Source organism: Astatotilapia calliptera, chromosome 15 (genome assembly GCF_900246225.1).
Source record: "Astatotilapia calliptera chromosome 15, fAstCal1.2, whole genome shotgun sequence".
Taxonomy (NCBI): domain Eukaryota; kingdom Metazoa; phylum Chordata; class Actinopteri; order Cichliformes; family Cichlidae; genus Astatotilapia; species Astatotilapia calliptera.
In genome coordinates, this window is record NC_039316.1 from 7,324,146 (window position 1) to 7,349,952 (window position 25,807).

Below are 25,807 nucleotides of genomic sequence, written 5' to 3' on the forward strand. Positions count from 1 at the left end.
TTTTTCCTTCATGGTGAAATATTTATTTAAATTCTCTCCACAACCCAGCACAGATTACAACTTCTCATTTTAAGTCTAAGCTCATCTCACAAGTATGTCACACTCAGGAAGCTAAGCAGTGCGTGTACTGTATAGTCACGGATTTCTCACAAATCATCTAGAACGAGTTATTACGGTTTAGCCTGCGGTGGCATGCTTGCTGTTGTAGTAATTTCGGTGCTCTGTGGTCATTTGAGAGAGTCTTTAGTTTATATTTAATGCCCTGAGCAGCACACACTACTGCAACTACACTGACTGCTTTGCATGTGATCATGTGAGTATGTGCCAATCTGCACGTGTTAATGTGTTGCTATTCTGGATACAGCAAGTTGGAGAACCATGCAGCGTTTTAAAATTCAAGAAGGTTGTGTCGCTCCCACGTCGTCCTGCATCAGAGTGAGCATTTTTACAAACTAAAGAATCATCTCCCTCTTCAGTTTAAAAAAAGAAACAGCTTCTTGAAAGCTGAAAGCTGCACTGAAACAATGCAAAAGAAAACCCTCCGACCCCGCCTCCACCTGTTTTCATGGAAGACTGGATCTGTGATAAATCGTAATTCTTGGTATTTAGAAGCCCTCTAGTCACTGGCACATTGTCACAGAGCACCCCTGAATCCAATAAAAAATAGCGGTTCGAGGCTTTAGTTTCAAATTTAATCTTCCACTAGACTTCTTTGACAGAAGCGTAATCGAACAGTGCAGCATGCATCATCTGTTTAAGGTTGCCCAATTCATGTGTGAACACTGCATCATAAGATGCTTGAAATACCCATTTAGATTAAAACAAAAGAAAAAATCATCCTGTTTTGCAGCATGTTTTGGGAAAATGTTTACATCAAGTCACTGACAGGACATTTGTTAGAGTCTTAGTCCCCCATAAAACAATTCATGCTTCTGGTGGTCTCTGAATTTGTAAAGGGTGAGGAAGGCAAGATCGCTGAAAGAGCAGAGCCAGATGAAGGGGAGGACTTCATGAAATAGACTTAAATGAGAGGGAGAGAAAGGTAGTTTCTTTTAGAAAGGACAACATAGGAAAAAAAAACAGACTGGACTAGTCGGCTAACATGCTCTCCTGTCTGCTTTACAGTATATAGCCCTCCTGGGTTTTTTAAAATATCATAGCCTCATGCTTTTTGTCTCATACACACACTCAAACACACACTCTCATCTTTATTTCTAAACCCGCATCTTCCTCAGAGGGTGCAGCTACAAGGCATCTGGTTGGAGGGCCCATCTTGGAAGCAGAAGGTGACCTTTGCCAACTATTCTCAGGTCAATCCAATGTCAGGTGATGGATTAGTGTACATCCATAAAACCTGACGAAATCTTCAACCAAGCACAACACCTGCATTGAAGAACCTCATACACCGTCCGTTTCAAAGACTGGGAAAACCGTCCCTTCGTCTTCTCCCGTTTCCCCTCCTGGTTTCTCTCGTCCTTCCTGCTCCTCTCCTCCTCCTCTTCCTTCTCCCCCCTCTCGTCTCTCTTCTCGTTCTGAGGCACACGGGTAGTCTTGGGACTGGGGCTGCGGCTGTCCCAGTGACTCCGTTGACAAGCTGCGGCTAGACAGGATGCTACTTAGGCTGGACTGGCGGGCGCCCCTGGGGTGGGTCTCAATTTCAACGCGAACCTCAATATTCGTTCTTTCCCTGCGGTCACAATGAAGAAACACAGTGGAGTCATTATACAGTACCGTCCAAAAATATTGCCATTCCATAGTGCACTCCAGTCGATCCAAAAATCATTATTCAGCAGAAGACATCAAGCTCACAGAGCAAGTCATAAAGAGCTGTCATTGGTGATGAGACATAGTGGCACACAGAGTCCTGACCAAACATTATCGAATCAGTCTAGAAATGCATTTACAAGAAATACAAGCAAGTACTTGCACAAGTACTGTTTTAAAAGCAAAGACTGATATACAGAATACTGTGGTGGTTTGCTTCAGTTGTGTGTGCATTTGTCTATTTGGTTACTGCTCCATTAACTTTAAGGTGTATCTCCTGAACTCTAATAGCAATATGTAACAGCTGCTTTATCCCACTGACTAACAAGTGGTGGTAATGCACCAACAAATGCAGCAATGGCCCAGCCTCCGCTGCAGAAGAGGACTGCTTGCAAATAAACAGAGATGGGTGCTTTTCATTTTTCTGTTTTGTGCCTCCTCACCTCCTCTCTACTCCATCCACCTGCCGCTGACGTGAAAATGAATCTAAGCATGTTAAAGGAAGTCTGAATACCTAAAAGGGTCTCTCAAAGAGGGAGGAGTGAGGAGACAGGGTGTATCCTCTATGGAAGTCAGACTATAAGGACCACGGGGAAAGTTAGACTTAGCAAATATATGTTTGTAAGACTAACAAAAAATGTATATACACAGCTATTCTGGTGTCAAGATCCATGGAGTGTTGACCCAGAGTTTAGAGTTTTGTCAGTTCTTTATTCTTTTTGGATTTTTAAAGTGGTTTATGTTGATAGTGTTTTTGTAATTTCTTGGTCTTACAAGTTATTTTGATCCCTGGTTTTGGTTCCCTATTGTTTTGTTATTTTTGCCTCTACTTCTTAGTATCGATGATTTTAGGTTTATTAGTTCCCTTTAGCATTCCTGTCCTGTTCCCTCTGTCTCATCTTTGTGTTAGCCTTGTCTGTCTGCAAGTTAATCTCATTATCCGGTCCTGTTCTGTCTCTCCTCCTGTTTAATTCCTGTTTTGTTCTCTGTGTCTTGTGTCGAGCTCAACTTCCCGCATCTCGTCATCTCTGATTTGTTCCCGCCGTGTCTCCCATCTGTCAGTGTAAATAAAGGCTAGCACTCCATCATTTTTCAAGTTTAAATCAATGATGCCATGAAAACTTTTATGCTCATCTAACAAAGATAATAAAATGCAGCGGCCGGCTGCTGTAACAAAACAGATGACGCAGCTGCGCCAGTGACATTACTTTAAAATGACAGCTCCGTAGCGAGGAGGACTCTGCTTTCTTGATATGTTCCACTCTTCCACTCGCATCTCAGATGGCAGTGACTTCAAGCCAAAGATTTTCTTGATTAACTCTGAATAACTTTTGTTTGCTTAAAAGAAAATTTCCACAAGATATCTTTAATTTAATTGCGAGAACATACCTAAAACCTTTACACACAATACTGTGCAAGTGGCAAGTTATTTTATATAAACATTAATGCATCAGTCATTGGACAAACAAGTCATTGAGCTTAAGTATAGGCATTAAAGCAGGAGAAACTATAAATGGTTGCTTTCAAATATTAAAGTCCTGTGTAAAAACATGTAAACATCTGAGGAAATTGTAAAGGCAATAATTACCTTAAAGGAATCATTTGCATCTCATCAGTCTTGTTATCAGGCACAATAACCACCTTGCAGTCAGACTGGCTGTCCTGCTGGGTGTATCCATGGCGTTTTGTGGCTTCATCCAATCCGGCATATCTATCTGGCTCTGGCGGTGTGGTGCTCGTATTTGGGAGGTCGCCTACTTCCTGTACACTGACTCGAACTTCTTGGACGCTGGTGTTGTTGAGTGCTGGGTTGTTCTGACCCGTCCAGTGATCACTGACTACATGAGAGAATAGAAGATCTATAAGAGAAGTTGAAACTTCATCAGATCGGGTCAAAATTCGGGGCACAAATCATAACCGACTACTCATACGGTCAGACAGTATCCCTAACTTGAACTATAGACTGATTAAATTATTGATACTCACAGTTGGCTAAGTCTTCCAGCTGGATTTTGTGTGTTTCAGGGGGCTCACTCTGCGGTCGACACCAACCGTTCCTACAGAGTGACATGGGAACGACCCCATAGACATAAGTCAGCATTAGCGGTACACCCACACCTGAAAGAAAACAGCAAAGAGTAAAGACCTCGTTCTTAACATATTTTTCATAATGACTTTTCTGGACTTTGTGCTTAATGTTAATAATCATATAACCGAAATGTCTTTGTAATGGTGAAGCACTGGATTACAGATAGGCCCGTAAGGGTTTTTGAGCATTGTCTTGCCTCTGTGCGCTACGGTAGTGCATTTGAAATCAAAATATGATGATATGATCGACCTCCAAAGGTTGATTCAGTTCATCTGGACGTAGTGTTTTCAGTGGGAGAAACGTTTCGTCACTCATCCAAGTGACTTCTTCAGCCTTAGCTGACTGCAGGTTTCCCCAAATCTTATAAACAGTACATTTGACCTCCCAGCCCAATGTTCCTTCAAGGGGCTGGTTTCAGTCATTATGTAAATGTACTGTTTCTAAGATTGGGGAAACCTGCAGTCAGCTGAGACTGAAGAAGTCACTTGGATGATTGAGAATGCATCAAGACATGATGCATTCTCAATCATTTTTACACAAAGTGCCCCTTTAAGGACTTCAGTTATTGTCTTTTTATCATTATCATTATTATTATTATCACAACAACAACACAAAACAAACACAAGGGGGAGCCTTTCCCGCTTTACCCTGGACTGGACACATTCAAGCTGCCAGGCATTTATAGACACAGGCTTGTTTTTTTTAAGGCGTTTTAGCCCCAAGTAACTGGAAAAAATTAGGCATATAGAGTGGACCTAAAAAAGGAAGAAAAACTCATTTTCTCTGAAATTATATCCTCATAATTATTATGTTCTTTAAGTGAGTAACATTGGTTTCCTTCCAAGCTTTTCTAAAAATAATTTTAGTTGCAGACATCCAGGCAACTGGATCTTCCTTTAGTCATCTATTTTATGTGCTGTTTGTAAGAAGCTGTGTTTTGGTCTATTTTAGCAATAACAAACTTTTTTTTAACTTTCCTATTTCGTCCTTTTGATCATGATCATCATTTATATATAGGATTTTATGCTGTATGTAGTATTTATTATAGGAGGCAAATAATTAGAAAGAGAGGTGAAATGTGTTTCCTGGTTAATTACTGTTATTAATATGAACTGATTATGGTGCGGACAATTGCGCAGTAGACACCTAAACAAAAAGTGTCTTCTTTGTTACATTTGTGAATGTAGAGATGAACACAACTGTTTCCTTAGAAGCTCTAAAAATGTGCAGTACATACCCTGTCAGGATACAATAAGACAGTTTTCACAAAAATAGATCATTAGTCACTCTTATGGATCGACTCATCATATTAGCAGAGCAAAGTTAGAATGTTGCAGGGCACAGCTGCGCTGGGAAAGTCAAATTTTATTTAACGAGCTGTACTTCTTTCGATTGTCCTTCGTAACCTTCACAAAAGTGCTTTGAATAAAGCCCAAGCTTGGTGACCAGCAGCCTCCCTACGCTGTGCAATTATGCAACCTGTGATTGAGACAGGAGTTTGAGAACACAAAGAAGAGTGCCAGCCAAACAAAGGGACATCATTAACACAGCAGGAACACTGGGGCGCTATTGACTCAGCAAGAGGGTGAAACCAGGGCAAGAGGATGAACCTGCCAGCCAAACAGATCACACAGGGAGAGGAGTGAAAGCGAAAGACAGTGTGCATCTGTGTCCAAGAGAGACACACACAAAAAAAACAGAGTGCTTTGACTCAAATATGAGAAACAAAACAACAGTTGGAGGGCAGTGAGAGCACAAAATAGAAGATGTTCGACAAAACACATGGTGGAATGAAGTAAAACATGAAGTAAAAATGGCTAAAGAAACTGCACAGTATGCAAGCACAGTAGTACATGCAGGGGTAAGAGGTACGGTGACGAGTACAATGCGGCTAAATGTGTCTTTGAGTTTGTGTGCGGCAAGCAAGGACCAGTCAGAGTGGGGTACAGTTATGGCTGTGACACTGCAGGGGAAAGATAAGACGCTACTGAAGTCTTACGAATTTCTGTCACGGCTGGGACTGTTACCTAAAGTAGCATGAGTCACTGAAATGCTGCTTTGCACTGTGTGTGTGTGTGGAGCAATGAAATAAAGTGGTATGTTTGTATACAGAAGCCTGGCTTGTGGATATTTGTATGGCTGGCACTAAACCCTATGCAGATTGCTTGGCTGCATATTCAGATCTGTAGAATTTATGGAAAAAATACAGCAGGTTAGGAAAAATTCTTCACTGTCTTGCTGAGTTATATAAAATAAACTGTACAATACTGCATAGAGGTAACACATGCAGCCTTATTAATTAAAAGTCAAGGATGAGTTTAGAAAACAAATAGATTTATGATTTTTGGGGATTTTTTTTTGTTTAGCAGGATGTTTTAGAGCTGCTGTTAGGTCAGACATATCAGTGTGAGCTAACACAGAAGGCATCAGTATCAGTCCATCATCAAACTTTCAGGGTGAAAGCAAAAATACAGTCATGTAAAAAAGAAAGTTTTCACAGCACTCTATGCTCTAACTCGCATCAAGTACATCCTTGATGCTTTTTATAAAAAATAACAGGGAACGTAGCACCCGGGTGCTGCTAGTCGAACACACTTACCACCTCTGTAAAAGCAGAAGTTTGGGCAGTTTGCTGGTCTGAAGCATTCAGTTGTATGTTACCACAATGATACAACCTTCCCAGGAGTGAACACCCCACCAAATTCAACCAAAGATCAGGCTGTGCAATGCTTAGGAAAAGTGAAAAAAAAAAACCCAAAAAAAACAAGAGCTACACCTCAGGTTTGTAAATGTTAATGCACATGACCGTACAAGTAAAAAAAAGAAAAGACTAGTAAGAAAAGACTAGAAAACATGTAAATATAAGAAAAAGACTGAAAAATGTGGCTTATTAGGTAGGGTTACTGGGAGAAAGTCTTTCTAAACATCTTTCTAAAAAGAACATAAGAGCACATAAGACCAAAGTGGAGATGCTTGGTCATAATCCACAGCAGCATGCTTGGGAAAACTAAACACAGCATTAAGCAAATCAACATAAACACCTCATAGCAACTGTTAAGCACGGTGGTGGAAGCGTGATGACTCGGGCTTGTTTTATAGCCAGAGGACCCGGGCATCTTTCAGTCGCTGAGTCAACCATGAACTCCACTAGAGCCAAAGCACTCTAGAGTCAAATGTGGCAGCTAAAGCTTGGCTAAAATTGAATCATGCTACTGGACAATGATCCCAAGCAGAGCAGCAACTCTAATACAGGATGCCCAAAAAAGAAAAGAATCAGATGTTGAAGTGGCACAAAGTCCAGACCTCAGCCTGAGTGAAATACTGTGACAGTACCTTAAGTAAGCTGTGCATAAACAAGTGCCAGCAAACTTCAATGAACTGAAGCAACACCGTAAAGAATAGTGGGCCAAAATTCCTCCACAATGATGTGAAAGACTGATACAGTCATACAGAAAGCGTTTACTTGAATTTGCGACTGGCAAAGATGTTTCCACAAGTTACTAAATCATATGGCACGCTCAGTTTTTGAATGGACTGAATGTATTTTACAAAAGGTTTACTTATTCCTTTCATTTTACGTTTTAAATTGAGTTCATTGCATGGTAAAAGATGAGGGTTCGCTCCTACAGTTCTCACTCTGATCACTGAGGAAACTATCCAAGATGGCCCAGAAAGAGCTGTGTGCTAGTCAAACTTTTCAAAAGTGACTTTCTGAGCATTGCCCTAGAAAAACTCTGACAAAACTACATCTTATTATACCGAAAGAGAAAGATCTGTCGAATTATCATTTTTAGCATCTTAGAGCTCCAAAGGGGATACATTTTCTGCAGTTTTATCCTTTTTTTTTTTACTGAAATTCATTCTTTATAACACAAGATCAACAACAACAATATTTTGCCCTTTGAATTTTCTCTCTGGTTTGCAGGATAAAAAATGTAACATTACTATTATATGTTCCTTACCCACAGTGACAGCTGCTATGACCGGCGACACAAACACTGACATCATCACCCCACTTGCCACAGTCAAGTAGTGCTTACTTCCTGAGATATTGTTTTTCTTACAACGACCATGGACCTGAAAGGTAATAAACAGAGCACAAATCACATTACTGAAATTCAAAGTGCTCCGAGTTTTCATTTTCTATTTCTGCAGCCACTTACTCATGCCCAATAACACACACACACACACACACACACACACACACACACACACACACACACACACACACACACACACACACACACACACACACACACACACACACACACACACACTGCAGCATGCCTGTGAAGACTTTATAAGACACACCATGGCTCTGACAAAAAGAAAACTAATCATATCTAAGGGGATTTCATTTGCAGCTTAATTTCCCTAGGACATGTTTTTAGTTTCTAAGGTAAGGTAAGCTTTGATCTACTAGTCACATGTGAAGTGTAGGGTAAGCAGACATCTTATTGCTATAAACAGCATAAAACAATACATTAATATACAGCACAAAGTTAACAAGTTACACAGTGTGACATGGGCTTTACTGACCTTGCGGCCCATGTAGATTGGTATCCCCACAATGATGACTGGGATGGCAATGCCTGCTATAAGGGAGATGACCACAGGTGCTCCGAGCAACATGCCCACCTGCCACAGTACCTTGCGGGTTTGAGACCATGGTTTCTTCCCCCAGAATGTACATCCTGAGGGACTGAGAGACAAAGCAGACACATCAGGAGAGATCAGTTACTGTAAAACAACAAAAGATTTGGTACAGACATTCCCTGCAGACTTGGTGATCCCTTACAGTAACTCCCTTTTGATGTGCAAAAACAAATTAAATTCCTGTCAAAATGAGCGGTACTTTATTTTAAGACTTCAAATAAATGCCCTCATAATCATTTGCTATAACCAACAAAGCATCATCATGTACGCCTGATGTCGTATAAACCATTTTTGATATGCATTCCTGCTTTCATTTCCTGAAGTGCAATCATTTACTACTTATAATTTATTCAAATACTCATTTATCATATTTAACCATTTATGTTTGAGAAATCAGTAAAACAAAGCTGCCTGGATTGGTTTATCAGCAATAGCTAGTCTCTTACTTAAAATATGACTGGCTAAAAAAGTCTATTTTGCCTTCAGTGTTACCTTAATCTGCTACCAGCCTTTGACGCTGTGGTGTAACATTTAACTGTCTAGAAGAGCAATACAATGTGATGAGTGCTGTCTGATTTTAATCAAGCGGAAAAATAACTTTTATAAAGAACACAAATAGCAGCCAAGGGCTATGTTTTTCTCAAAGTATGCATTTAGGCCACTTTGGGGATTTTTAAAGCATGAGTGGGGGAAATTATGGTAAGAGATTATGGCTGCGTTATTCTGAACTCGCTGTGAGACTTTAAAAGCTTTGCCATTCTGTACAACATCTACTGTAATTTTTTATATGAAAGCCAGAAAAGACTGAAGGGAGAGGAGAGAACAAAGGAAGCGGGGAAAGGAAGACAAAATTAAATTAAACAAGGTAATCGGAAATAGTTGGTTTCACATGACAAAAAAAAAAACTTTCATTAAATACAGTGCATATTAAGTATCCAACTACAGTGTATTAATTTTTTTTGTTTAATCAAAGTTTAAATGTAGCACTTTGTCTTCCTGAAGAAAATAATTGGTTACCCTGTATAAGGCTATATTAAGACAGAGTTGATAATAATATATATTTTTTTAAAGTCAGGTTAGTTTTTAATCGTATGCCTGACAATCTGATTACCACGCTTTTGTGGTTTTTAACTGTGTTAAATTATGAATAAGACACAGGTAATATTCCATATATTCCCAATAACATTGTTCAACGTATAGCTGCTACTGCAGGATGAGCATGAACCAGCAGGGGTTAAAATATGCATTGAAATTAAGATTAATGAAGATTATTTATATAGAAACACAAACAAATAAGAGCTTGAGAAACACAGTCTTAGCTCGACTTACACATTGTGCTGATTTAGGAGTATGGAAGGAGAAACACTGGAGGTGAATAACTGATGTCAAGTCAGCAGTGACTCCCTTCCAAGAATGTGAAAACAAATGAAAGCTGAGATGAACCATTTAAACTAGTGCAGCTTCTAAATTATGAAATACGGGCATGCTTCCCTGACTGGCACGGTTTTTATCTCTGACTAGCTACTGCATTGTTGATGCATTAGCAGTTGTGATGCACTGAAATCGATTGTTTTTAGGATGAACTTGTGCCACTGAATATCCCCCTCAAACATTTTACAGCTACCAAAACCGATGACGGTTGCTTTTGTCTGACCAGCTGCTTATAACTAAGCCTAAGAAATTCAAACCGGGCGATGTTCAGCATTTTTTTCTAATAGAAAATATCATCATCAGGCTTCTTAGGCTTACAGCTATAGAGTCAAGGTCCTGGTTTTTCGTCCCAGCGTTTTGAGTTTGTTTTTCATGGTTCTGTCTTTGGTTTAAGTTCATACTCTGGATTATTTTGTTCTGAGTTCAGTATGTCCTTTTGCTGCTGAGTTTTGCTTTCTACAGTTTCTATTTGTTGGTTTCTTGTTTCATTATGTTACTTCCGAGCCTCGTCTTTGTGTTTTGTCATGGGCATCCCCTGTGTTTAGTCCAAGTTGTCTCCCTGCTTTGCCTTCTGTCTGTGTCAAGTTCACACGTCTTAGTCCAGGTCAGTGTTAGTCATTTCCTGTTTTATTTTGATGACATCTTGTCTCTTGGGCTTTCTATTCAGTTCTACTTCCCCTGTCTAATTATCTGAGTGGTTTCAGCAGCCCTCCCACCTGCCACCTGTTCCCTCGTTACCCTCTGTGTACATATTGTCTCATTTTTCCCTTTGCCTTTTGTTGTGTCCTCCTTCATGGTTGTGTTGTCTCTTGCAGTGAGTTTCCTGAGCATTCATAAATGTAGTTTTCCTGTTTTCCTTGTTTTTCTAACTTGCATTATTTTTGCACTAAGTTTAAGTTGGACAAAACTGCTTTTGGTTTACCCGTCATGTTTCCGAGTCCTGAGTTTGGGTCCTACTCCTGCCTGCTACACAGCCAACCTTGACATTAGAGTAAGCATTTAATAGGACTTCTGGCTGTTAGTTTTCTTGTTCTTGTGAGTTCAGCATGAACAGCATACCTGAGGTAGTGCACGTCAGTAATCTCCTGCATACACAGCCAGCAGAACTGACAGGCACACACAGTGCAGTTCATACGGTTACAGCTGCCATCATTGGTCTTCATGATGTAGGCACCACAGCGAGGGCATGCTTTGATTTCCTCTGCATCTGCAACGGAGGAAATACTTCAGCTACTACACACTTAACAAGCAATATCTATATGTCATCGTAAAGGAACAGTTTAATTTTTTGTAGATATGCTCTATTTTGTTCAGAAAAATATAGTTGGAAAGATGAGACTAAAGTGGAGAATACGTTTACTAATAATGCACAGTCCAAAATAGTCCATCTACACAAACACCTCATACCAGCTGTCAAGCACGGTGGTGGAGGCGTGACGATTTGGGCTTGTTTTATAGCCAAAGGACCTTGGCAGCAGTTATTGAGTCAATTATAAACTCCTCTGTATTCTAAAATATAACAGAATCAAATGTGAGGCCCTCTGTCTGACAGCTAAAGCTTGGCTAAAATTGGATCATGCAACTGAACAATGATCCCAACAACAGCAGCAAATCTACAACAGGATGGCCGAAAAAGTAAAGAATCAAGGTGTTACGATGGCCCAGTAAAGACCTCAACCTGAGTGACTGTGGCAGGACTTTAAGAGAGTTGTGCATAAAAAATAAAAAATGCTCAATGAACTGAAGTAACATTTAAAGAAAAGTGGGTCAAAATTCCTCCACGACTTCTACAAGAATCATAAAACTAAATGGAAAACTGTTTAGTTTTCAAGTTAGCTAAAGTTATTTCTACAAGCTACATCATGGTATGTACTTATTTTTTCACCTGACTGCATGGGGTCCTGTAAAAGCTCACCACCCTCCAAAAAACACTTGTTTCTATAATATACCAGGATGTGAACCAAAAATGACGTAACTTTTCCCAAAATGAAATGTTGCAATGTTACCGTAAGTTACTGGCGCTGCCAAATTTGATGGAAATTATGGAAGAAATTACAGTATAACCATGACAGGATTTCAGTCTGTAGATAAGAAACTTATCTGTTAGACAGATAGACAAGTACAAAATATTTATGACCACATTTTGAGCCCATACTATCTGTCTAACAGACCTGAAAACCATACAGGCCTGGAAGTACTCGTGGCAAAACCAGGTAGACTTTTTCAAGTGGTTGTTTAGAGCAAAGAGGCCCACAAACGACTCGTAGCTTCATTTAATCACATGGCTCCTGTCTCACCTCCTCCAGGTTCTTCATTGAAGACGTACAGTGTAGAGGCATCGTTGCCGCCTGAGGTGTGGCGGGCTCGCTGACGCCGGGCCTGGTCGCACGTCTGGTTGGGGTGCCACAGCTGCCGACAGTGGTAGCAGAACTCTGTGTCACATCCCTCACGGCCACAGCTCAGCTTGGGACACTCTGCACAGCCGTAAGCTATCACAGCATAGCTGAGGAAAGAGAGAAACTACAGATAAAAATGACAGAAAAATATCAGACGTTCGGTTGGCTGATGGGGATTCTGGGGGACGGCTTTCCAGAACTGAAAACCTATCATCTGATAATAAACAGATATATGATAATCTTATTGGCTCCATACCCAAATATGACTTTTAAAACTTTGTATCAATAACTAAATAAAAAAATAAGGCAGTCTGGTCATGTGTGTGTGCTTGTTGTGTTTTTTAACAAACATTCATTTAGTGCAGTGTTGACTTTAAAGTTGTGGTGGTTTTTCTTCTTTGTTGGGTTAGGATTGGGGCAAAACCTACACCTCCCTCGTTGCTAGGAAACTGCAGATTATGTTAAAGTTATGGGCTCTTGATTTTTTTTTAACCTCAAATTTGTTAAATAAAATCAAATAAGGTTTATGAGGAATGGAGACAGTACCATCTCCATTTTCTGATACAGGCATGTTCACAAGATTATGTGATTTAGCTATAACCAAAAAATAAAAAAAGTAAAAGCAATCTTAAATAATCTGAATGCCTCTGGGAATCAAACTCTGCTGTGAAAAACGAGGGCTCTGACAGGCTGGCATTTCCAGCTCTGAGTGGTTTTCTGTTTGTCAGACAGGCGAATGAATCAAACAAGCTGAAGGCAACACAGGCAAGAAGATAATTACAGCGTTACCTTGATTCCACTACGGTGTCAGACCAGATTTGAAGTGACTTTGATTCTCTAGTCCAACATGTCTGGCTGAAGAACAAAGCTGCTGTTCATGCATAAAATATTTCTAGATACCAGTGAGTATCCTGTATCCATGAAACAAGCAATAATTGGATTATTTATATTGTGTACAAACTTCTACGCCTTGTCATACAGAGAAATTAGAAAGAAACAGCTGCAAAGCCAATGACCACTATATATATATATATATATATATATATATATATATATATATATATATGTGTATATATATAATTCAACCATTAAAACAAATGTGTATGTTTAGGAATGCAAGGACAAAACTGTAATTAATGATTTTGTGTGTGTTGACAAGGCCTAACACATCTAAAAATAGTCTGCTTTGATGAATAATTTGTGTCTGATATGGGTAAGTCAGCTCATTTAACATGTTTGTGTGTGTTAGCCCCAAGGAAAATCCTCTTAGAACAAAGGAGTGCTGGAAATCAAAAGTATTAATTGCTGTTCACAGTGGCCACACTTAAATATAATCCTGTGAATTTCAGAAATGTATAGACCCCCTACTCTGACATCATAAATGTGTGGGGTATGTTTCTGTAACATGTTGGATTATGGTTATAAAATAAATTGAAGCCCAGAGCGTACTTTTAATCTGGTAGAGGTTTTTTGTTTTTGTTTTTTTACTGAGATATCTAAATAATTCCTACTTGTATTACACATGTAGATAAAACATGATTAGCTGCCCTCATAGACCCAAGTGTGTGTTACACAGTCAGACCTAGGGCAAAAACACACAGTTTTCACACTCTCTCTGAGAGTCTCTCTCCCGACATTATCTTCAGCTAAGCTTCTGTCACTAAGACCTCAGGGAATCTCTACATGTTGGAAACACAGGAATGCACCAATCATAACTGTTAAAGACCAGTTTACATAATTAATCACAGCTTCAAAGTCTCTTTTATGTGAGAAGTGTTATTCACTGTTATTCAAAATGCCATTTTGCACACTCGTACACCCTTCTAATAAATCAAACGCAAAACACACTGAATTTGTTGTAGATATTTTAAAAACAGGATCTCCTGTTTCTCTGCGTTATATTTAATTCACCACTGTGTATTGATTTTTGCTCCTCTCATTCATCATCGCTGAGCAGCAAGTACTGACAGACTTTCACTGAACGGGGTCCTGAGCCCTGGCGCGTACGTGCTTTTGACCACAAAAAATCCACTGAAAACGTTGCACACAAAAAAATGGACGCACGTCGTGACTTCCCATCAGCCCCCCTTATCCAGTTACCCATGCATGAACATTAAGCTGATATAGCAAAGGATAAGTGTCAGCGCCAGTTCTGAACAACAGAAAAAAAAAAGAGAGCTGATTGACGCCAATGTCAGCGGAAAGAAAACAAATACATCTTTCCCTCGTAAGATTTACGACGACATCAAGGATCGATTTTGTAATGAAATCATATTGCAGCTGAGCTTTGCAGCTCAATGAAAGCTATATTTCAGGCAGTTATTCTGAGGGAAAAAGAGTAACAATACAATGGCGCCATAAATGTTAAGTACGGCACTAATAACATTTTAAACCGATTAAAGGTGAATGTTTCTTACATCTCACTAAGGAAAATCTTTTAGGTATTTCTGTTTGAGGCCTCAAAGAGTAACTCTTACCAATACGTAGAGGACTGGTTTATTCACAGTCCATTCTCTTTCGGGATCTGCAAAATATATAAACTGCAGCAAACTTGGTGAACTATGGAAAAAGCTTTAAAAATGCTGCCAATTATCCTCTTAAATCTAAGTCAATTATTCTGACAGTGACAAATGCGTCAGTCTTGTGTTTTACAAAATAAAGCCGGCGGTGGGATGACAAGAATTTGACAAGGGCTGCCACATTGTAGTGCTGGATTAGCTCTAATGTTTTTTTTAATAAGTAATTAAATTGTAGTGGATTGTTGCTGTGTCAATCATGTCAATAAAAGACCTATTTTTTCACAAAACAAAGTCATTATTGTTAATTTCCAAAATATTATTCTCCCTTCTAATTAACAGTTTTTTGCTTATATCTTTATTAGATATAAGCAATAAAAAAACAAGATGTTCTAGTTTTATTACAATATGCTTGAAACTGTTCTTGATGCCTAAAACAGCCTGTTGGTAGATGGTATCAGTTCACGTCTCACCTGCAGTCAGGCGCAGGGCACCAGCGTGTATCTGGATCAGAAGCCAGAAAACGCCTCAACTGGTACTCCTCAAACCTTTCCAGCAATGCCCGATCATCCAGAATGGCACGAACATCCAGAGGTGCCAGTGTTTCCGGGCACTGCGGGCACGCGATGCCCACCCGACTCTCCGATATCTCAATACGCAAGTACTGGCGTAGGCAGTCAGAGCATGCCCTGTGAGAACAGGAGGTGAGTCGCGGGAAGTGGCAGCGCGGTTGACTGAGCAGGCACAGTGGGCATTCTTCTAGGTGTTCGTCCAATAGCTGGTCCTGGCTGGAGGAGGAGAGGGACAGGACATCGGTGGACACCCGGCTGACCCCACCCACGCACTCGACTGTGGCAGCGCTGTTCTCGCCCACCTCAGCCAGTGATGCTGGCGGACCTCCTCCTTCTCCTTTTTCTGCTCCAGAAACTCTTGATTCTCCAGCCTCTTCTGCTGTGAGGTCCTAAGAACAGTTATAGGATATGGTGATTTACCAAATCCAAACACAGCACGCTTATGAGAATGAAGGGCTCTTAGAAATGAAGGGAGTATTGGTAAGTGTGTACATAGCTGGAATGCTGTAATTCATTTGGTTTCTTGGCAACGTCATTTGTACAAATGATCAATTAATCGTACAAACACACTAATGGATTTGTTCAGTAGCAGCGCAGAACAAAGCAAGCAAACGGGCATGGCTCTAAAGTTAATGATCAATAGCTTTGTTGCTTTTCTTTCGACATTTTCTGTGAGACATTTTCATCTTCTGACTGATGCAAGGATAATGATCCTGTATGAGCTACAAATTTCAAAAATAAACACAAATTTCAAAATGGTATACATATATGCCATAATACTCTACCATACTCTACCAAAACTTGTATAAACCCCAAATAAAGAACTCCTTCATTGCTTACACTCACTCCAAGCAGACGAAGCATCAATCTTACCTGTTCTGGATGCTCGCTTGGGGTCAGGGTAATGGCCACCTCCTCTTTGGGACAGGCTTCCACAGGCCTCTCCGCCCTTGGCTCTGATTTGGGCTTTCGGCTGAAGAAATTTAAGAAGCTCAAGGGCCCAGTCTGCTGCTTGGGCCTCTTCATGGTCTAGAACTAGAGCGGGAGCAGCAGCTGAGGAGAACAGGCCAACGACCATGAGCAGGATGCAAAAGCGATGTTAGAGTACGTGTGTGTTTGTGCGCGGGTGGGCGAGCACAGTGCGCTCTCACGGCTCAGAGTCTTGGAGCTGGACGGCTGCTCTGTTGTATGAGGGAGGGTGAGTGGGTGAGATGGAGAGAGAGACGACGGGGAGGAGGTAATCCCTGCCTGAGGGGAACATCACCGTTTTGGAGCCTTTCCGAGGCCTGATCATGTGGTTTACTTTGTCTCTCTTCAGTCTTCCTCCTCCACCCACACAGAAGTCTGAATTAGTCCTGAACTGGTCGACTGTTGTTCATCATTTTAGGCTTTTTCTCCACTGTTAGCAGTCCTTCAACCTGGAAACACAAGTAAGTAATGACTATAATACACAGCAAGAACTACAGACCTTTGGATGTGCATTTTGGTTCACTGGATATCAATTTTCTAAAAATAACATTACAATAAGAAATAAATTAAGAATATCTAGTCATAGCTTCTAAAAAATTGTTTTACACAATGAAAGAGTTTCAATCTGATGCAAGTCTCCTAAAGTCAATCCTCTTAAACTTCAATGTTAAAATCCCAACTTTATAGCAGAAGCCAGCATGTCTGACCTGAAACAGAAACATGGTTTTAGTTTCTATGGTTAATTTCCCCCTTTGATACAATCGGTTACAATTAGTTTAGATGACAGTCTATTAAATGGTTTTATGACAATCTTTCTATCAGCAGTCTCCAAAGATTTCAGGTCAAGTCTCCCTGTCATTACTACAGGCATTCCACAGGTTTTCATTGCTAGATGTCTTTTATTCAGGCTATTGAAAAATCCAAAGTTTGCATTTCAAAATTATCTTATGAAACATAAGCTTGTTTTTCATTCTGATAAAACCAACTGAAAACTATTCACAAGGTCACCAAGGTCAGTATCCACCATACAGTCCATATTAAAACTCTCCAGTGTCATATAAAATACAAATACAAATACAAAAAGCAAATATTGGTTCTCATTAACTGTTGTATTAGGTACAATTTTGTCTGAGCTTGATTATTATTGTAGTGATAGTTTATATGGATACAATGACAGGTCCTTGGACATTTTAAGATTAGCTGTGCCTCTTACTGACATTAAACTTGGAAAAGAACAAATGGAAAGACTACAAAAGACTGCAAAGCTACATTCTGTGATTTCATAGCAGCTTTTTAAAATATGTTAAACTGTATGCAACTGTCCTTGCACATGCTTTTCTTAATTTCTGAACGCCTATAATGTGTCCTTGAATTTTCTGCCTGTCTACTAGTCTGTGTACTCTTAATCTGTAGATGTCATTTGTACACAGGTCTCTCTTGAAAAGCGATCTTGAGTCCATGAGACATCCTGTTTAAAATACTAATAATAACATAACACCAGTATTATAAATGGTGGAGTGCTAATCAGGCATGAGACTGAATGTAATTTCAATCAATCAAACGCATTACAGAGATCTGATTTAAAAAACTGATCATCAATAGTGTTGGACAAACAGCTATTTCAAACATAGGGTGTGTCATTTTTACTCTCGAATCTCTGTATGAGATACATTTAAAAATGCAAACACATGGAAGGGTGTTGTCTGCACCATGGCCCGTTTGTCATATAGCCCAGACAAGCAGTGAGGCCATTGCTATGAGACACAAAGAGCAGAAAGATGTGAAACTTGTGACTGATCAGACAAAAAGGACTCCCCCAGGAGGGTGAAGCAGTAGAGAGGCGGTGACAGACACCACAGACAACTCATTCTGCATCCATTAGGCAGCAGCAAGCTTTCATAATCAGCCCCAGAGAGCAAAGGGAGCATGAGGTGATTCATGAAACCCCAGACCAATTAAAATAGCTGTCTCCATGCAACTACATCAAATCAGACCAAGGAATATGGACTGAAATGTGATATGATTATAGATCATCTATTTCAAGCTCCCCAGTGCTGCTTTTAGTATTTTTTTAGTTGTGGAAAACAGTAAAATGTATGAAATCTATCTATCTCTTTGCTTGCCTTATCGTTATTATTAAATCAAATTCAATGACTACAGGAGTTGAGGTAATTCTGCAGATATTATAAGCTTCATCATTCTTTAAACAGAGATATACAAAGGATCTGCATTTCTGATACACTGAAGTACCTAAACTGCTCTCTCCCTGTCTGAGACCAGAGTTAGGGCTATACCTTTATTTCATTCGTGTTAAATCAACATGAACAGAATACCCTTTTTAGATCATTACTGTATATGGTAATTTAAGGGTAAAGAACCAACATTCTTGCCCTTTGAAAGTATTCTCCATATACTGAAGAGTCACGTTAATATTTTAGATATATATGACCATAGTGTACCCCTCTTCTGATCTTCCAGCAGGATAACACATCGTGTCACAAAACTCAAACTAGTGTCCACCCAAGTCTTCCAGATTGCTTACTGCCTTGGGAATTCCCTTGAAGAACCCAAAAAAGATACTAAATATGATGGTACTTTTTCAAAAATCTTTTTCAAAATCATTAGGAAAAGCTTCAGATCAAGAACCACCAGGGTGTTTTGTATTTCAAATTAACTATCCTTTCCTCAAAACCCACCAGTTTAAAGAATTTGGAGTTCAGAGGTACAAAATCTTTACTTTCAACACATTTATTTAAAAACATCTTTACTACTGGTCCTCTAATGGCTTGGATTTCACATGGATGCCTTTGTTTGCTCTAAAATAAATATTTAAGTAAAGCAATCCAGTGGAAAACAAAGCAGCAACCAGCTCATCATTTCTATATCCAGCTATGTCCAGAGTCTAGTAACACAGTTCTATCCTAATATAGCATCCCAAATGTGCATCCACTTGAATTTCCCCATCATCCGTATTCTGTGGGGACTGACCTTCACCAAAGCACCAACCTCTGTGATGAACACACCACTGAGCTGCTGTTTATTTATAGAAATAATTCCCACAGATGAAAACATCAAAAGCGCACATGCTTATATGCTCACGTACATATAATTATGCAAATGAAGACACTCAAGCGCACGCCGGCAAACTGATGCATGTAGTATTGAGTGTTTTTAAAGCATAGCTCGGTGGGTTTGTTGCTCTACACTATGAGACAGATTGCCAAGCAATTAGACAACACAATTCGCTGCCTAACGACTTAGATAAGTTGTCACTGTGAGGAAATGAAGTAAAAATGAAGAGATAAGCAGGCAGTGCCTTTGTAGAGACTGCTCATTTGAGATCAGATTGTACAGAACATTATAGCAACAAGAAACAGAACATCTCAAAATCTAATTGACTAGATTACAGCCTAAAACCACATACTGGATTTCTTTATGGATTCATTGAAGTACAATTTCTGATGTTTTACTAGAATAATTTACCTACTTATATGTTTAACTCTTTTTTGCATTAAGATAAGATAAGATAAGATAAGATAAGATAAGATAAGTTAAGATAAGACTTTATATACTATACTACTATATACTATATATATTATATATATAGTGATTGTAATTCTCTGCTAAGTGTCTGTAAAGTTTGCTGGGTTTTGGCTCCAAATGACTAAATGTAACTTAGTGCTGATTCATGCTGCTGTCGGACCTGGCAAGGATTTTTGAGCTCCAGGTTATTAGGATGAGGGTCATCCCAAGTTAGCAGAACTACCAAGAAGATTTTCAGTCTAGTTATGGCTGAACATTCAAGAAAGGCAGTTTGAATATTGCATGAGTCTCTCAACTAAGTGCCTTAAACTTAAGTCACCACTGAGCTGCAATCCTTCTGGGTATCTTGGTTCTTTTTTTTCTCTTGTTTCTCTTGCTTGCTTATGTTCTTTTAATTAAATACCTGCTGCAGTCCAGCTTTCCAAACTACAGAGCATCCTTCAACTGTAATGCATCATGATTTAGAAACAGATCTCCCATCAACTGAAAATACTGACATGCACATGCACACACTTACATTTACCCACATCATCATATATATACGTAACCTAATTATGTGGATACACAGATGAAATGGCCAAGAAGATGCTATCTGTTTTCCATGATCAGTTGCTAGAACAGGGTCAGAATTAGTACAAACTGCTTTTCGGATCAGCTCAATGTCAACAATACCATCAAAATCGGACAGATAAGCATGATAATAATAACTTCATGAGGTTCACGTTAGGGAAATGCGCATTACATGATACACAACAAGATAATGGGAGAAATTTCATTCAAGAACATCTTCAAATCAGGAATCACATGGTTCCAGTGTATCAGAACAAGCATATGAATGTGACCGTGACACTGTCACACACACAAACACAACTTTGACCTTATGTAACGCATGCCACACATAGTTTATAACATACATACTATATCTACATATACTCTAAAGAGATATAGTTAGTTAAAAAATTATTCATTTTAAATATTTCAAATGGAATAATTAGATAACAGAAATGAGTGATGTGGTGCTGTTACCATGGTGAGATATTCACAGAACTCCAAAACCACTGCAGTTGCAGTCTCTGGCTACTGACAATACACTCAAGCACTTTTTTGCCAAGCTGCGCATCTCTCCTAATAAATGAATCAACAATCCATCTCTATATATATTGTGAGACAAGAAGAGAGAGAAGAGCCCTGCTGTCATCTCTCAGAAAACTCAGGACAACAACAGTTAACACAGAGATGCTGTCCATAAAGAGTGAGCACACACTCTCTCTTTGGTCCAGGTATTATTAACATGTTGTCTCTATTACATGTATTATGGGAACAAAAGAAAGACAAGGCCTCATTAGCTGAATCAATTAATTTTCAATTAACTGTGTTTTAGCTTAGGCTTTAGAGAATTGGCATTAGAAAGTTTGTGAAGCTGAAGTATCTATAACCTGCACTGTTTTCACGGCCGGCAGGGTGCGGCTCCTCTAGCTTTCACATGCTGCTCTAAGAGGATATCCTCCAACGTATTAACATCAGCACAGAAACTGTGCATTGGGGGCTTCATGGCATGGGTTTCCGTTATACCTAGAGTGTAAGCGGATTACCATTTGTTAGTAAATCGCATTAGCAGGCTCTTCGGTGTGATAATATTAATCTTAAGTGACATTCATTTTTAGTCATTATTATTATTATTTAGCATATAATATTAATTACTTATTCATACTTCATAACTCATAACAAATTCATAGCATAAACCACCTTTCATTTATACCATTTTCAAATCAGGTCTTTATACTGTACGTAATATAGTTAATGAACAGAATAAATATAGTCACGAGAATTAGTCAGTGAGTTTATACGATGACAACCAAGTTGTGAATCACACATTTGGGATTCAAAGTTCAAAGAGACTGTGTGAATAATGCCAATAACTAACAAAAGAATGAAATCTATTATGAATCTTTTTGAAATAAATAACATGCTGAAATCTCAAAATCTGTCAGTACCATTAAAGGTTTAGAATCTTCACACCACAAAGTATGAGCGAAACCAGAAAATGTGAACCATAACCTGCTGTTATGTGTTTACTTAATCCATCTGAGTGCTTAGGCGCCACAAGTTCAAAGCACAACCCACTATAATTTTCTCAGAGCTCAGGGTACAAACAAATCACAATGAATTGACTCCTATTGGAGTTAATCTATATATATAATATTTTCAGAAGAAAAATAACCAATTTCGGTTCTAAACGAAAAATTCTCTGTAATCCATGAAAGTTTCTAAGAAAGTAATTACTTCCAAATCGAACTTTTCAGCCCATTTCTTTTTCTTCATCCATAAAATCATACCATCACCTGTGTATATTTGAGCTGTGAGGAATGGGTGAAAAGGAGCTAGGATCTTAAGATGATTTAAACAAGATGTCACCTTGTAACCTGTTTAAACTCCTCACAACTTCCTTTTTTAGCAAGCCAAAGGAAGTAATACTGTGAAACTGCCCTCCTTTCATGTCCTGTCAACGCAAAACAAAAGCTTAAAACCCTCATTTTAGTCTTAATTCACAGCAGCAAACACTGATTTTTTATTTATTTCAAAGAGGCGAAAGAAAACAGATCCCTCGGGCACAGTATCACTGGACATTATTACATAACATACTAAGGCATGTGCAGGAGTCTTGTATTGTTATCCTCTGACATGAATCAGCATGCTGATTCACACCGCCTTTACTGTGACCAAAAAGAGTGACACACACTCACACAGTTTCCCACAGAAAGCACACGTGAGCAAAGTTGGCAAGGCTGTTTTACTGATACATGCATAAAAGGTCATCCCATTTGTCCTCTGCGGTTTCAGAGGAGCTTTACAAAGATTAAAAGAAAAGTTGTGATGATGTCAGATGTTTTTGACTTTGAGACTTTTTATCAGAAAGTCTGTGTTGCAAACTGGCAGGGAAGGTCACACAAACTGATACTGTTAGTAGTGATGCAGGCCATCTGGGATGCGGCCTTTCTGAAAAAAAGAAAATCGATATCTGCTGCTTCTTGTTTTGACCATTTTCTTGTGAGTTCCCCAAATTTATTAAAGCACAATAAGAAATTACCTGAGTAAAATGTCTAGATATGGTTTAAAATACTCAAAATGTTTTATGTTTATCCCAAATGTGCTTCATTAATGTATACACAGACTACAACGGAGTCACCTCAGGGATATATAGAGAACTATAAAACACTTCAAGGGAGTAATGATCTATTGCTGTGACATTTGACCTTTTCAGATACCTGCTGTGGGTCAAAAGAATGTCGTCATCAATCATACATCATACAATTACAGTGAAACCATGAGTTCAATGTTTTTAAATCATGCCCCCATGCTATTTTTTATAAGTGAGCAAAGGTACACTTTGTAAAAAAAACGAATTCACTGTTCTTAACTCTGACTTCACGAATAATTACCTACAGTTAGCGTTTATACTTGTTTATGCCACTCCACCTCTAACAGATGGGATTATTACACAATCAGGATTCTGCCCCAAAGCAGCTTCCCATCCTCTGAAAAGCCAAACAGGGAAGAAACAGAGTACTTTTTTTTCAGAATCCTGTCCTCTGCATGAACCTTGCTGTCACAGCCATTATTACAGTATCTTCTCGCTTTGGAGGCGTTTTCGACGATGTGACACCTGTTAATAAGCTGTTGCTATTTTAAATAATAATAATAATAATAATAATAATAATAATAATAATAATAATAATAATAATAATAAAAAGAGTGAAATAAATAGTAGTTTTCAGACGGATGTTGAGTTCTGCCTCGGTGGAGGGAAGCGTGATGATACACCCTATTAAATATCCCTCCACTGGACAGATGCCCGCATCAGCAATGCGGGTTTCAGAGGCATGAGAGTGACCTCAGCCTACCCACACATAGACACACACTGGCGCGCGCACTTAAGCGCTCCACGGCATCCCTGACCAAAATATTGAGCTTCTGTGCCATGCGGCGCGTAGCGGACAGTGTTAGTGACCTGTGAAAACCTATAGTCTACTCGACTGTATTGAATAACCGCATGCAGCATAGGGGATTTAGTTTGATAAGACATCATACTATTGTTGTAGAATTTTACAACACTGTTAGACCATGTCTTCTAAATCCACGTTAACTCTCCGACACACATGTTTAAGCACTGTTAAAAATGATGCAGTTATACCGCAATTACCTTAAACTACTCAATAATATAAAGTATCGTTTTAAGAATAAACCACGGGCCTGCGGGGTTCATCTTGGGAGTGCATCTGGAAATTATATGAATGAAAAAAGCGGGTTATTATAAGGCAGCCGAGCGCAAGTACCACTCTTATTGGGGTTATTTGGGCATGCTGACAGAATATTTGAATCATTTAATGAGGATTTGTCCGGAGCATCAGTATGCTATTGCAGGGAGTGGCATGTCAGCCTACGTATTCGTATTCACCTCCACCTCCACGTACCCCACACGGCCACGAGTGAAAAACACCAATAAAAAGGGTCTGAATGCGCATCTGAAAGTGTGTCCGGGCAGCGGATAAAACGCACAATAATTTCTATTACGTAAAGGGTATCTTACCTCTCTGCACGGCGCCTTCTCTCCTCGCAAGCGTAGAATCGACAACTGGCTCCTCCCCCTTGAGGACCAAACAGTAGCACAGAAATCTGCACCCCACACCCACACCCACCTCCCTCCACTCCCCACCCAGGTCGCCTCCTCTTCACTGCCTCACACAAACCGTGTCCGCCCGACGGAGCTGCAGAGAGGGGGTGGGTATTGTGGTCCAGACCGGTCCGGTTGAGAGGCGAGCAGAGGAAAGGAGATCCGCAGTGAGGAAAGCCTTCCCTCTTACAGCAGCTGCCTGATGGCTTTTCTGTGCGGCGGCCTGGAGGGGAGGCACACTGCAGAGATGCGAGCCAATGACATGACGCAGAATCCCAGGATCTCCTATTCATAAATGCCCAGTCCCATAAAAAAAACAAAAAAACATTCTCCCTCGTTTCAGATATAAAGCCAAAGCAGTCTACATGCAGGACTCCTTCCTCTTCTTTTCTTTGTTTTTCCTTTTTTCCCGTTTTGACATCTTGTCCCAATTAACCTGGCAGATTGTTTATGTGGTTTTGGTCATTTATAGTGACACATGACAGCTTACTGTTGTGTCCACTGAGTGATTGTTTCTATTTTTGATTCCAGAGAAACCACACTCTCTTTGTTCTCTGGGATTTCTTGCAGCCCACTCTGCAGACACGAATTCTTCTTCAAGTTCCAATTTCTGTTGATGGGGAAGTACTCAAATGTACTCTCTATTCTTTTTTTTCTCGGTTAACCTAGATTTAAGTCCCATTTAAGTCTACAGGCTTTTGATCCAGCTTCCTGGAGAAACTGAGAGATTGATTGACCTACTTTGTATTGTACTTTATATCCTAATGTTTTACTACTGCTTTTATCGGTAACAGACAGCGTATCCGTGTGTCTTTGCACAGATAGAGCACCAAACTGCACAGTTTCTAGCCTCCTCAGACCTCCCAATAATTTTTAGTTGTCACATAACTATTCCTAAAAGCTCTATTTGATGCCAGTCGCATAGTAGCTGTTAGCCTTTGGCCAGTGGACTTAACTTTATGGTATTAAGTAGGATCTGTGATCATTTTGTAACCAGACATAATTTTCTTTTTAAGTACTGTAAAACAATTCAAGCATGACGCTCCTCGTCGCAACTATATACACAAGAACTACAACTACTATAATCCATTGAGGTACAGCAGCCGGAAATTATTTTCGGAACGGAAGCGTCTAAGGGCGAGAGATGTGCAGCCTTTACAATGGAGTGTGGAGTCAAGATTCATCCCGCAAGGAATAAA

The 25,807-nt window shown here is 39.5% G+C and overlaps 1 protein-coding gene across 3 annotated transcripts in view; it reads right to left on the minus strand.

Moving 5' to 3' along the window:
- Window positions 1-25,807, minus strand: part of LOC113037508 (E3 ubiquitin-protein ligase RNF19B) — a 27,804-nt gene continuing 1,997 nt past the window's right edge. Inside the window, exons 1-10 of one of the 3 annotated variants that reach the window (XM_026194692.1) lie at window positions 24,525-24,844; window positions 16,298-16,842; window positions 15,326-15,813; window positions 12,238-12,443; window positions 11,000-11,147; window positions 8,393-8,555; window positions 7,816-7,930; window positions 3,751-3,882; window positions 3,353-3,602; window positions 1-1,687 (exon numbers count right to left, since the gene is read on the minus strand). In XM_026194692.1, coding sequence (XP_026050477.1) covers window positions 1,399-1,687; window positions 3,353-3,602; window positions 3,751-3,882; window positions 7,816-7,930; window positions 8,393-8,555; window positions 11,000-11,147; window positions 12,238-12,443; window positions 15,326-15,813; window positions 16,298-16,450 — 1,944 coding nt within the window. In that variant the 5' untranslated portion in view covers window positions 16,451-16,842; window positions 24,525-24,844 and the 3' untranslated portion in view covers window positions 1-1,398. Of the gene's footprint in view, window positions 1,688-3,352; window positions 3,624-3,750; window positions 3,883-7,815; window positions 7,931-8,392; window positions 8,556-10,999; window positions 11,148-12,237; window positions 12,444-15,325; window positions 15,814-16,297; window positions 16,843-24,524; window positions 24,845-25,807 lie in introns of those variants that run through there. The other 2 variants (XM_026194690.1, XM_026194691.1) reach the window with 2 other exon arrangements.